This window comes from Eschscholzia californica, unplaced genomic scaffold (assembly GCF_041429995.1).
Source record: "Eschscholzia californica isolate CP2 unplaced genomic scaffold, dmEscCali1.0.p SCAF_4, whole genome shotgun sequence".
In the NCBI taxonomy this organism is placed as follows: domain Eukaryota; kingdom Viridiplantae; phylum Streptophyta; class Magnoliopsida; order Ranunculales; family Papaveraceae; genus Eschscholzia; species Eschscholzia californica.
The window spans coordinates 26611776-26624727 of record NW_028238461.1 but is presented as its reverse complement, the minus strand read 5'-3'; the positions used below and the strand labels follow the sequence as shown (position 1 = coordinate 26624727).

At 36.4% G+C, this 12952-nt stretch overlaps 2 protein-coding genes across 8 annotated transcripts; one reads left to right on the top strand and one right to left on the bottom strand.

Moving 5' to 3' along the window:
• The first annotated feature begins 1511 nt into the window (after positions 1-1511).
• On the top strand, positions 1512-5172 carry ADCL (D-aminoacid aminotransferase-like PLP-dependent enzymes superfamily protein). 6 transcript variants are annotated; one of them, XM_086673138.1, is made up of 7 exons: positions 1702-1972; positions 2081-2124; positions 2416-2594; positions 3456-3625; positions 3713-4129; positions 4677-4802; positions 4910-5172. In XM_086673138.1, the coding sequence occupies exons 1-6, from the start codon at positions 1762-1764 to the stop codon at positions 4769-4771; spliced, it is 1116 nt and encodes a 371-aa protein (XP_086529264.1). In that variant the 5' UTR covers positions 1702-1761; the 3' UTR covers positions 4772-4802; positions 4910-5172. The 6 variants fall into 6 exon arrangements, with proteins under 6 accessions (XP_086529259.1, XP_086529265.1, XP_086529260.1 ...); XM_086673136.1 differs by having other exon boundaries at positions 4677-4806; XM_086673133.1 differs by having other exon boundaries at positions 1512-1972; positions 3456-4129; positions 4677-4806.
• A 401-nt stretch (positions 5173-5573) lies between these two features.
• LOC147543916 (proteinaceous RNase P 1, chloroplastic/mitochondrial-like) lies at positions 5574-12066 on the bottom strand. Of its 2 annotated transcripts, XM_086673132.1 has the most exons (8): positions 9914-10213; positions 8124-9840; positions 7952-8041; positions 7684-7865; positions 7353-7473; positions 7074-7142; positions 6816-6939; positions 5574-6004 (listed from the first exon to the last, which is right to left on the bottom strand). In XM_086673132.1, exons 2-8 carry the CDS (start codon positions 9546-9548, stop codon positions 5760-5762), a joined length of 2256 nt encoding a protein of 751 aa, XP_086529258.1. In that variant the 5' UTR covers positions 9549-9840; positions 9914-10213; the 3' UTR covers positions 5574-5759. The 2 variants fall into 2 exon arrangements, with proteins under 2 accessions (XP_086529258.1, XP_086529257.1); XM_086673131.1 differs by having other exon boundaries at positions 8124-12066.
• Between the last annotated feature and the right edge of the window lie 886 nt (positions 12067-12952).

Sequence of the window (12952 nt, the reverse complement as noted above, 5' to 3'; positions counted from 1 at the left end):
TGACTGGAAATGATTGTAATGAAATTTGGGTTTCCAATACCTTATTAGTACTTGTAATCGGAACCGTTTTTTTTTTGTAATCGGAACCGTTTAGCTTCAATCATCAATTCCTCTAACCCTGGTTAAGTTCTGGGGATGTTTTCGGTTCCAGTAGCTCAATGTGATAGATTCCAGTTTCGGATAGCTAGAAAATCCATATTTGATATCAAAAATCAAACCAATATGCCTAATCCTGTTTGAAAAGGGAATATGGGTTGATTTTCTGAATTCTTAAAACAAAAATAAATACTACAAAAGAAAAGTTGTACCTTTTGAAATGAAAGAAGAGAGGGAGACGGACAAAGAGAGAGAGAGAAGAAGAAGAAGAAGAAGAAGAAGAAGAAGAAGAAGAAGAAGAAGAAGAAGAAGAAGAAGAAGAAGAAGAAGAAGAAGAAGAAGAAGAAGAAGAAGAAGAAGAAGAAGAGTGGGAGAAGAAGATAGAGAGAAGATGAAAAGAGAGAGAAGAGTGAAGATGAGAGAGGAAGAGATGTTGTCGGAGATGATGGAGGTGCCGCCAGAAATAGTGGTGGAGGTTACTGGAGTTGATGGCAGTAGTAAAAGAGGGAAGAAGAAGCTAGAAAATATAAGGGTTTAAGTGTTTGGAGGAAACAAAAGTTCCAAATTCTTTTTCTTTCCACCCAAAATTTTGTATCCCGAATAATTTCTTTATTTCCCCAAATCACCCGCCAAAATTAATTAGCACCCAATCTTATTCCAAACCCCGTTAATTTTTGTTGCTCGTGGACTCCCTTTTTTTCCTCTCTCTCTCTCTCATTTCACTTCTTTCTATTGTTCTACTCTCATCTTTTTCTCAAAAAATTATATCTTCTTAGATAAGTGGTAGCACCAAGATGTATTTACTTGAAGATATTTGGCCAAGAAAGACAGTTACGAAATTTTCCTCTTCTTATGGTGTCTGAATGGTTTAGGAAGTGAATAACACATAATAATATGTCAAGCATGGTAGATAATTGATCTCCATTAAATTGGGAATGTTTATAGTAATAAAAAAAGATAATGAATTTGCCCTAAAAATTATTGGGCGGACTGGTCCGTCCATCACTTATACATCACGGACTAACCAGTATAGACTGACTTTTCTGTGACCGAAATCTTGAGGACTTATGTCAAAATGAATTGTCCAATCCGGGACCTAGTGTGTTAAAACCGACTGGTCAGTCTGAAACCGAGTGTGTCAAAACCGATTGGTCAGTCCGAAACCTAGTATGTCGAAACGGACTAGTCAGTCCGAGACCTAATATGTAAAAACGGATCAGCTGATCTGTCTCATAGTGATAGGTCCGATCGTTTGGGACACAACCAGTCCGATCATATTATTTTTGTGCAACAAATTATACACTACGTATGCAAACCTGAAATGAAGTGTTAGGAATGTTTGAATACCTCATTACAAACTTCTTCTTGCATGAAAATCGATTAGGAAGTCTCAATTCTTGTAGACCTTTACTTCCGATTTTGAAAAAAAAGATTGAAAGGATTTTTTTTCCGGAAGAAGGAAGAAGAGATAATGGCGGCGAACTTCACTTTTAAATACTTAAGTTAGTTGACTGGGTGCTTATAGAGGACTCGGGTCGATGTACCGAAGTCAAACAAAGTCCAGTTCTAATAACATTTGGAGCGGGTGCTTTTAGTAGTGTCGTAGAAACTATTGTACAAATTTCTGAAGATCTGAAGCCGAAAAAAATACTTTCATTCACCCAAATGGCTACTCTCTCATCATCTCTCCATAAACCCATATCAGATTCATCATTCAACTCGAAAATCTCATGCTCTTCACTTGTTCCATCTCTTCCGAAGCGAAATCTTTTGTTTCATGGAATTAGATTTCCAAGCTCTGATATGAAAATCAATCGAAAATCACTAAGAGGAACATGGGTAGTCAAGAATTCTGATCAAGCAGTAATTTCAAATGGTGGGTTCTTAACTTGTTAATAGAAAAAAAATTCATTGATTATTCTTCTTGTTTTACTTTCCTTCTTCATTTTTATCAATTTTTTTTTTTTTAATTTTTTGTTGGCAGACTATTCAAATATTTCTGATGTTCCTCTGCTGTCTTCTGCAGAGGTTTATTTTCTATACATCAATCCCTTTAAATTCTACTACTAGTTGCTCAAATGATGAATTTTGTTTGTAAATTTGAAATTGATTAGTACCAAAATATGAACAAAACTTGGTCAAATTAAGTAGCTTAATGTCATGAAATTGGAAAGCATTACAATTTTCTTTTATCCAACTTAACTGATTAGGTGATAAAATAAAGAATCTATTCCACATTTAACCTATTTACAATGGGTAGGTTAGGTTAAAGTTTGATATGTTATTTTCTAATTGGAGCTACTTTGATGGATATACAAGGTTATTCAAAGGCTAAAAGCTTACAGGGAAAACAGTACAAACAACCAAAAGTATTTGGCTATGTATTCCAGTGTTTTTGGTGGAATTACCACTGATCCGGCGACAATGGTCATCCCCATGGATGATCACATGGTTCACAGAGGGCATGGGGTTTTTGATACTGCAATGATAGTAGACGGGTAAGATGTACTATGTCATTTTAAGCGTGACGCGAGGACGTCGCCCTGCAGTCAAACTAGCTCGACTAGAGATTTCACCTAGTCGGGCTACTCGATCAACTAGGCACGCCTAGTCGACACTTGGGGAAACAAGGGGTACTAGCATAAATGCAAGTAACCCCCTCCCACACCCACGGACTTGGTAGACCGTGGACACCCTTTTACAGCATAGGTAAATATCATGGTTTCTTAACAAGTAAAATAGAATATAAGAAGTGCTTTTGATGCAGAATTATGAGAAATGGAATGGCATGCCTTAGTATAGTTATGTAGCTTATCCTATTTAGGATAGTTCTATTGGGTAGACATTGTTCCTCCAAGCGTTGTTCTTTTATCTATTAGGATCTGCTAGAATTTCATCTTCGTATATGTAGAGTTGAGGACGATTTGGTGGAACATAATGTTGTAGAGACTCCAGGGATGCAATGAGTAGCAAAACTATCATCTAGTAAGCCTAAAAAAGAAGCGAAATCGTCAGTGTCTCACCGCGATATGTTGTTCATTTTTAGAGAAATAGGGAAACTAAAAAGAATTAGTCCTAAGGTCAAATTTTCTTTTGAAGATGCAGATGATGGTGTTGACATATTTGATCATCCAAACCTGACTTCGCGATCCGAGTTAACAAAATTTCACCTAATTGGACTTGTTATTTATAATTTTCCGTTTTTTGTTTTCCTAATTGAGCTGTTCCTCTTTTTCTTAGGCTGGTCGTAACTTCATTTTCTTGTAAAACTAGAAATAAATTCTCTTTGTTCTCTATCTTTCATCTTTCTTATATCTATCATTTCATCATATTTTTGTGTACTTCTTTTCTAACCTCAGGCATCTTTACGAGTTAGATCAGCACGTAGACCGCTTCTTAAGATCAGCATCCATGGCGAAGATCAGTCTCCCCTTTGACCGAGAACGAATAAGAAGCATCCTCATTCATACTGTTAGTGTATCTAATTGTGAGGAAGGATCATTACGATATTGGCTCTCTTCTGGTCCTGGTGATTTCCAACTATCTCCATCAAGATGTCATGGATCTTCTTTACATGCTATTGTGATTCAGAGTCTAACTCCATATAGCCGTGCAGGTGTGAAAGTAGTAACTTCAACAATTCCAATAAAACCACCCCAATTTGCTACCATGAAAAGTGTAAATTACTTACCAAATGTTCTTTCGATAATGGAAGCTGAAGAAAAAGACGGTTTTGTGGCAATTTGGTTAGATGAAGATGGGTTTATCGCAGAAGGACCAAACATGAATGTCGCCTTCATTTCAAAGGAAAATGAGCTTTTGATGCCTTCGTTTGATAAAATTCTTAGTGGTTGCACAGCTAAAAGAGTTTTGGCTCTTGCCGACGGACTGGTGAAGGATGGAAAACTAAGTGGAATCAGAATAGGAAATATTACTGTGGAAGAAGGCAAGAGTGCCAACGAGATGATGCTCATCGGAAGTGGGATTATCGTCCTTCCTGTGTTGCAGTGGGATGAACAAGTCATTGGTGAAGGTATAAATTTTTTCGATTCTAGTAACAAGCCTGACAGCTGAACTTCTTCTCTATATTAGTAATTTATTTGACATGGATGCCTGGACTCTTGGACACCCGGGCCGACACTCATGATAGGCAGCACCTCATATGGTGCTTTCACATGTTAATGTGAGATTGCATGTGTATCTTGTTGAAACCCATATTGTACTACAGTTTTATTATCATTAATAGGCAACCTAAAAACTATCAAAACCAGGACATGCCCGTATAAAGGTCTTAGTTGTTAGGTCTAACATGATTTAGAGTGTACGGATATTATAGTGAGAATGTCAACAAGTATCCGTATACTCAATTACTAGAAAGGAGTACTCATGTTAATAGCTGTAGATTAATTTTGTATGAGCAATATTAAAATGTTCTACTTGGAAGTCGAATAAGTGAAAATAAAGATGTAATATGTATATATATATATATATATATATATATATATATATATATATATATATATATATAACACACTTGCTTTAATTATATTATAATGCTGATGTTTGCTTGCTCCTTCCAGGAAACGAAGGTTTGCTAACTCAAATGCTCCGGAATCTAATTGTAGAGGACATGAAGTCGGGTCCATCATCAGTTCGTATACCAGTTCCTTACTGATCATCTCAGGGGCTCAATTACGAAAAGAATTGTAGGTAATAAGTTTTTATAAGATGTCAGGGAACTGATAAATATAAGAACTTTTGAAAAATTTAAAAAGAACAAAATAAGCATTCTCTCTTCACATTGTTATTGCAGATGAATTTCGGATTGCAATGTTGACATTCTTCAACTGGTACGATGCCAGCGAAGAATGTCGCAGCGCTAGGGGCTAGGGCAGAGAGAGGGAGAGTGTTCTTACTGTACTTCTGCATACTTAGACTGGAATTTGAGTGTCAGATTTTAGGGTTTCATTTTGAATCTCTCTCACATCTTGAAGTGTTATCTTGTATCTTTAGAAATCATGTTTTCCTTCTCTGTTCAATGCCTAAATCGTCAAAGTAAATCGATAAGTCGTGTTTCTCGAAGTGAACAGGTGTTGCTAAAACTTCCCTTCCTCAATCCTCGGAAGGATATGAGAAGGAAGGAGGAAACTGTGGCGCCCCAAGCCTTACTAGTTATCAATTTTGTCCCTGTTGTAGACACCTGAGGCCCAAACCCACATGTACGGGGTTTTGTTCTTGGTGAAGGCTCCACGATCCCACCCAAAAGGCCTCGACATTGGCGAAGCCACGATCCGCTCTGTCTATCAAAGTACACAACGACACCGTAGACCCCCCCACATGTACGATTTTTTCCTCAGTTAGCTACCACCGTGCTAGGGTTCTGGTCCACACTGGTAGGCCTTGAAACTTGGTTAGCTTGAGCATTCACCTATAACCCAGGCTCGGGACACTCTCGCGAGCGATATGGGACTATCACAAAAACAAAAGCTATTAATAGCATTAGCTTAATGTCACTTATCATGTACATCAACTCTAAGTAAAGAAGAAAACAAAAATGTAGCTTACTATGATATCTTCCCAAAATTGTGGAGCTGCAGGATTTGTATTCTTCATGAATAGGAGGATAAATCTTAAAATATGTAATATCAGAGTTTTGGGGACGATTAAATTTGAAAGTCAATTGTACAGCCACCAAGTTTCTCAGCTTCAACTATATCAGAAATAGGCGTCCTTCGATAATTTGAGAAAACAGTTGTCGATAGAATATTAATGAGATTCCTATATGTTTCTGGTGGAGCTGACCTATTATTTTCATTTGTCTTGGCGCCGTTGTGATGATCTGATACTGGCAGTTTCATCTTTCTCCTTGTTTGAGATTCACTCTCACTTTCGTTGAGATTGCGTGCTTCTGGTTTATAAAAAAACAAACAAAATCATTCAAATACACACTAGAGAAACAAACGACTTTTTATAAGTAATAAGAATATTTGATGCTGAATTTATTATTTTATCTTTATCAGTCCGACATAGATGAAGCAAATTCAGATGAATAAAACTATCTAATGACTTTTTTTCCCTCGACGAAGACTATCTAATAACTTCATAGTTCATTTTATCATGTATTTGCATTAATGGTTCTACATAATTGTTTATTAAGCATCTGCAAAGGAACAAAAGCACAAAGGAACAAAAGCAACATCCTATAGGAAATCTCAATTTTGTTCATATTGTGGAGATCCAACTCAAAACCAATTGGCAATGAGTGGAGATGACCTAGTTAAGTTGTTGATTATCAGAATGTCTTTTGTCCATGTGTGGAGATGACCTAGTTAGGTTCTTGGGCATGAGAGTGTCTTTTGTCCATGTGGGACTATTCTCGCATGCCCTTAAATGCAGCATTTTTTTTAACCTAACACGTGTTTGTTTTAGGTGATATAAATAACATGTGGTCGTTAGGCCTATCACGTGCAAACCTACCTCAATTACCATGTTAAAATTGTGGGCATCCACCTCAAAAGTAGAGAGGGGACTATTGGGAATTTCTCTAAGATTAATACTATGAATAATTGAAAGTTAAATGCAATTGCCACTTTCAATTCCTAGTGTCCTATTCAGGAAAGAAAATAAGAGAAGATAAATTTTCAACTAATCAAGGTAAAATCCATGAAGAGGATAGAAAATTAGTGAAGAAGCTATAAGAAATTATTTTCCTATTGTACCTTTACTTCTTCTCGGTGAATCTTGCTTCACTGCATTAGTACGTGTTACACAAAGCCAAGTTCGATCCCTTTCTAAATTACGATCAGATGCAATAGGTATATGCCAATGACCTATCTCCGACTCCTGTGCTTTCAAGGAAATTTATATGAAAAAACTGTAAGAATTATACTTACCAAAAGGAAAGAATTTTCAAACTACAAACATTTCCATAAAATAATACTAACCTAAGCTCATACGAATGATCGAATGAAACTGACCTGAATAACAACAGAACAAGGAGGTGGCATGTCGAATTCAGGCCCACCATCACCAAAGTTAAAATGTACCTTCTCGATTTAAACAAAAAAATAGTTCATTAGCAACATCAAACACAAAAGTGGAGAATTTTTGTTTTTTTAAACACCGAATAAATGTGTAAAAATTGAAAGTTGGAACAAAGAGTGAGAAGGTAAAACTCTGTTACTTATTAGTGAGGTTTATCATTATAATCATGTAAACAGACTTAAAGCTTTATAGTAGTTAACGAGATCACTCACCTGATGTCTTTCTTTCCATCGAGGAAAGAAATCATTTCCTAGAAGTTGAAATATATGATCTCTCATTTCGTCGTTTGTCACAATCAAACACTTGAACTTTATAGCTGCATATAACCAATACCTGAACCACAGATTATCATTATAATATGCCACAGTGCCACTAAGACGTTTATGTAATGTGACCAGTTAGATGGAGTTCATGGTCCCCGTTAGTGGTAAGTCTGAGCCTTCCGACTAAGTTTCGTAGTTTGGGTACTCAATTGCCCAACCTTGTTGTATTTAGTCTATAATTTTATCTATCTACATATATGTGAACTACAGAAGTACTTACCAATCATCATTCGATCCAGTTGGCGTAGGGAAAATAGCGTCAGCAGTTTTCCATTTGTCTATCAACGTCTTGTTTGCTGGTTCCTCCATTCTGCCTCCTGTTATACGCTTGTTATGTACAACAATCAATGGCCATTTCTTCGAAGGTAGTTTTTGACGTATTCCATTCACAATAGCATTTACCTAGAACCCAATCCAAAATCATAAAACAACAATAATCCCACAACACAAAAAAAAAAAGTATAAAACTAGGCCATTAAATAGTTCACCTTAGAGATCGAAAAGTTCCTTTGGGAGAAAAGACCCACATTAGCAGCATCTACCACTGCCTCAAACGGTCCATAATAGTCCAGCCATTTCTGCAGATCGTAATTCGATTTATTAGGTCCTCAAAAACTAAGAATAACTAAGAAAGAAGTTTAAGAAACACTATTGCCGTACTTGAAATTTCTGAAAGCTCGAATTTTTCTCTCTTTTCAGAGCTATAGCTTCCACAGATTTCGCAAAGTTCTCGGTCTCAACTGGATCGAGGTCAATCGTGACCAATTTTTCTCCACAGCCTTCACAAATACCATCAGTTCCGACAGAAGTCCGAACCACTGTCCATTTACCATTACCCAACCAGCCCTGCCCATGCCAACCTCCACCTCCATTTTCAATTCCTTTCATTATTGATCTTTGGTCCCATTTTCTTTTCCCTATTCTTGAAGCTGTTTTACTTCCAAACCATCTCTCGATCAAATTCGCTGTCGAATCAGAAACTTGCCTAATACTTTTTCTTAGTTTATGTAACAAATAATAAACTTTGTCACCATTTCCATTTTCAATACTTACACTAAGAAGTGCTTGAAGTTCAGGCTCTTCGGGGTAGACCCCATTTTTTAACATGTGTTCTTCAACTTCAAATGCTTTATCAATTTCTCCATTATTACAGAAAGTGAATAATGCAGGACCATAAGATCTCAACCTAGGGTTTATACCCAATTCTTTCGTTTTCTTAACCATCTCAAAGGCCATCTCTCCATCACCCGTCGACATAGCCAGTCGAGCAACAGAAGTCAAGGCTGCTTCATTCAGAGGGATTTTCTCTTGACACATTTTCTGATAGATTTCAAAACCCTTCTTTAATGCAAACCTTTTGACATCTTCGGCTACGCGAATTTCACACTCTTCCTTGTCAGCTTCTCTGTTCTGCAAAGCTATAGACCCATTTGAGAATTTCTGATTTACGATGAGCTCCTTATGGTCTATACTACCCTCATCACCGTGCTTAACTAGTTCTATACAGGATCCTTTAGAATTTGCTTCCATCATATCAGAACTCAAATTACGACTTTTAGTAGATTCGAGTGAGAACCCATTAGTTGAAACTTGCAAATCTATTCTACCGTTGAAATTCCTCGTATCCAAATCCTCAAGTTCACTTGAATTTCCAAAATTCTTCGTACTAGAAACCTGACCAACAAAGTTCATTTTATTGAAAGTCCTACTATCATTCCCACTTTTTGCTGGACTAACAACACCAACAGCTGCAGAAGAACAAAGATATAGAAGTACAGTATAGTGATACTGCCCTAACTCAATCTTTCCTTCTTTCTGAACTGAATCATATAAAGTAATTGCAGAAAGGAAATCCCCTCTTTTGGAACACATATCTAGCTCAATCCGAAATTGAACTTCAACCAAATCAAGCTTCTTTTTCTTAGGATTTCCATCTTTCTTCACTTTCCCACCCTCATTCTCATCATTACCTCTACTTCTCTTAGAAATTTTTGTCACCTTTCCATCAACTACTGAATTAACCTTACCTTTATTAGGTTTTGTTATCACCTTTTTATCTTCAAAAGAGGAAACCCCAGACCTCATTTCTCCTTTTCTTCTAGATTCTATGTATTTTCTTGTACTACTACTGTCTTTCCTATACTTTCTCTCTACTTTCTCTCTAGTTACTGAAGAAATCTGTGGTTTTAATTCTACCCTTTTTACATTAGACTTCAAAGGAGAAAACCCAGAACCAATTTCTTTTTCAATTGTAGAATCAATAGTTTTTGTTGCATATTTATGCTCTTTATGACTAACTTTGGCATCTAAGTTGTTGATGACACTTGCTTTTGTTATAAAAACTGAAGAAGAATCTTGATGAAGAGTATTATGTTGTCTTAGAGTTGAAATTGTGAAAACATGAGAGATAAAATAATGAGATTTGAAGTTAAGTATTGATGAGTACTTACATGGAGTAGTTGAAGGTAAGAGATGATGATTTTGTTGCAGAGAGTTGAATTTAAAAGTTGCCATTATTTTTTCTTTCTAATGGCCGTTGGAAATGAAATAGATTTCCCTTCCTTTTTCTCTAGTCTTTCATGAAGTGTTTATTTTTTATGCCCGGGAAATAGAGGTGGAGGATAAGGTGAGAAAAGCTATCATATCCTTGAAGAAAGCACAACTGAGGGCTAATTCCTTTTTCATCCCTTGCATTATGAACCGTTTCTTTTTGCTTCATGTTTTCTTGAAGTTCTAGTTTAAAATCAACCCGCAATGCTTTAAATAGTTGAAGATTTATCTCTATCTAAAACTCTAGAAAACATAACGAGATAAAATTTGAAAGAAAAATTTCAAACAAAGTAACAGGTAATGATACAAAAATGGTCATCAGTTAACTACGGTCAATAAGTCAAGAAAAGGCTAATGGGTAAACTCGTGATCGAAAGAGCTCAACCACTTAAACCCAGAATTGGGGGAGATGGTCATGATGTCAAAATTTGTCTTCTTGGAATCAGTCAGGCAGTTGAGACTACTACATTGAATATCGCTTTCCTCTTCACGATCTAGGTGGTGAAACCTGCTAGGAAGTCGAAAACCTCTCCGACACTCAAGACAGCCAGATTGCCCTTACAGTTAAAATATTGAATATTGAGTGAACCTTGGAGACTTACTCGTTTGATTGAGAGAGTGGTTCGCTCGTTGTAATTGTGTCATGTTCCGGGCTATTGGATTATCTTTTATAGGGTGCTTTGACCGCCTGTAGAGGGCGGTGATGATGAGATAGTTGGGATCCACCGTGTTGGATTGAAACTAATATATTGTAGTTTGAAGATATTAGGATTCCTCTTTAAGATTTTCCTGTATATTTGATAGATGGGATCTTTGATAGATTACGTTTCTGAATTTGTAGATTCTTGATAGATTACGTTTCTGAATTTGTAGATTCTTTAGGAGAAGTTTCATCCTTAAGGGACTCTTGAAGCCCAAGTTTAATGAATATTTAAGAACCTCGTCGGTTGGGATCTTTGATAGGATTCGAGATTAAGTCGGTAAGCATTAGGCACGCTTTTACCACCCTATGTTGTGGGGTTGAGGTATCGGCCCACTTACGTGGACCCCCTAGTCTTCTCTTAAATCTCATAACAAACCTGGTTGTATTTGAGCCAAGGCAAGACTTAAGGCACCTAAGCTAATCGTACCAACCCTAGTTATGGGCTTGAGTGACAAACCTTTCTCGAATTCAACCTCCATGTTGACTTGATACAGGTTGACTCGTTGGGTTTTTGGTCTTTTCTTGACTTATTGACCTCCGTCAACTGATGACCATGTTTTGGATCATCACGTGTCCCGCCACTCCTTAGTCGAAAGTAGAGAAACTAAAGAGTAGAAGAAGTTAATTGTCTTTCCTTTGATTTTCACAGATAATGGTATGTAGATAATTCACATAAGATGATGCATGATTGACTTAAATAAATTTTGAAGGGTCAAAATATACCTGAACCAAGGTTGTGCGTGAAATCGGTTATCCTTTTATTCATTCACCTGTCGCGGTTAGTCGTATGCATTGATACAATATTGATGAATAATATTCATTTAAGATAGATTATGTCTAAAGTGGAATACAACTTAAGGAATCGAACAGAGTTCTACTGACCTATCCACTTTAAATCTCAAACTAGAGCGGGGCTTAGGTTGCAAAGCTGACTCAGGCTTACGGTTCCTGATTGATCAGGGCTTTTTAGGTATCTGGCGAAGCACGACTTATTTTGTCGGGCTGACTCTGCACACCCCCCTTTATTACTTCGAGACTAAAGTAGAACTCGTCGGCAGGACTCTTTCAAATCCTTCTCTTCACTTTGCCTTGAGGCAAACTTATGGTTCAATTTCAGTTAATCTATTGACACTTTAATTTAGTCTATGGGTTGAGCACATACTATAAAAGTAAAGTTATAGCGAATGAATTATTAAAAGAAGCGATACCTGGGCAGAGCAGGGTTTTTTGCTCTGCCGTTTTTTTCCCGTATTTTCTTACTGAGCTCTCTGCTTGGGATGTATGCCTGAGATTTTGTGTTCTTAAAAGACTGTATTGGGATCCAGTACTCGATGGGTTCATCACATCGTTGTTGAACAATGATGAAGAACAATATATATATATATATATATATATATATATATATATATATTCCAATGTGATCAATGATGGGAGCATCTAGCAATATATTATTCCACTGAACTACCAAAACAAACCACTGTTAACCTATTCAGGATAAGAAACTATAAAGATCAAGATGTTAACAAATAAGCAAAGAAGACATGTTTATCAGTAGAAGCAATTAAAACTATAAAGAAACTTTAATTAGACAAATAATATCAGATGTTAAAGGGTTAGATTGAAATTTAGTTAGGTCTGCACAGAAAGGAGTTGTTAGAACATTAAAGAGATGCTAGCCAAAGAACTAACTATGAGACTAAGGAATGTGACAAAAAATATTGCTAAGGGGTAAGATCTAAAGTTGTCATATCTAAAAAGATAGAACCAAGAGTTATTAGATAATTGAATGATCAACTGAATGAATAAGAAACACTTCCTGATAATGCGGTTTCGTTGAATTTTATTTCTTGCGTAATACTTCACACTTAAACAAAGCATTAATGGGTTAGTGTTATAATGCATGACTTATGCTAACTGCAAGGAATAATTCTCTTTTCATGTGCCTAAAATAACGAAAGAATGTTAGTTTTTTGTTTGCTCCAACCTGTAATCTTTCCATAATATTTCATGGTAGTGTCTGTCGAAGCAGGGCTTGATTTTGAATGTATTCGTTGTTTTTGTGTCTGGTCATAGCTTGCACTACCAGGGCTTTGACTTGATTTGTCCTGTTGTTGGGTTTTGGTGTCACCTAGTGTTGTAAGCGGAATCTCAAACATCTAACATGTTTAACATTAGCTACCAGGATCACATGCAAGAACTAAAGATGAACTAGAATAAGTTAGTAGATTACCTTAAT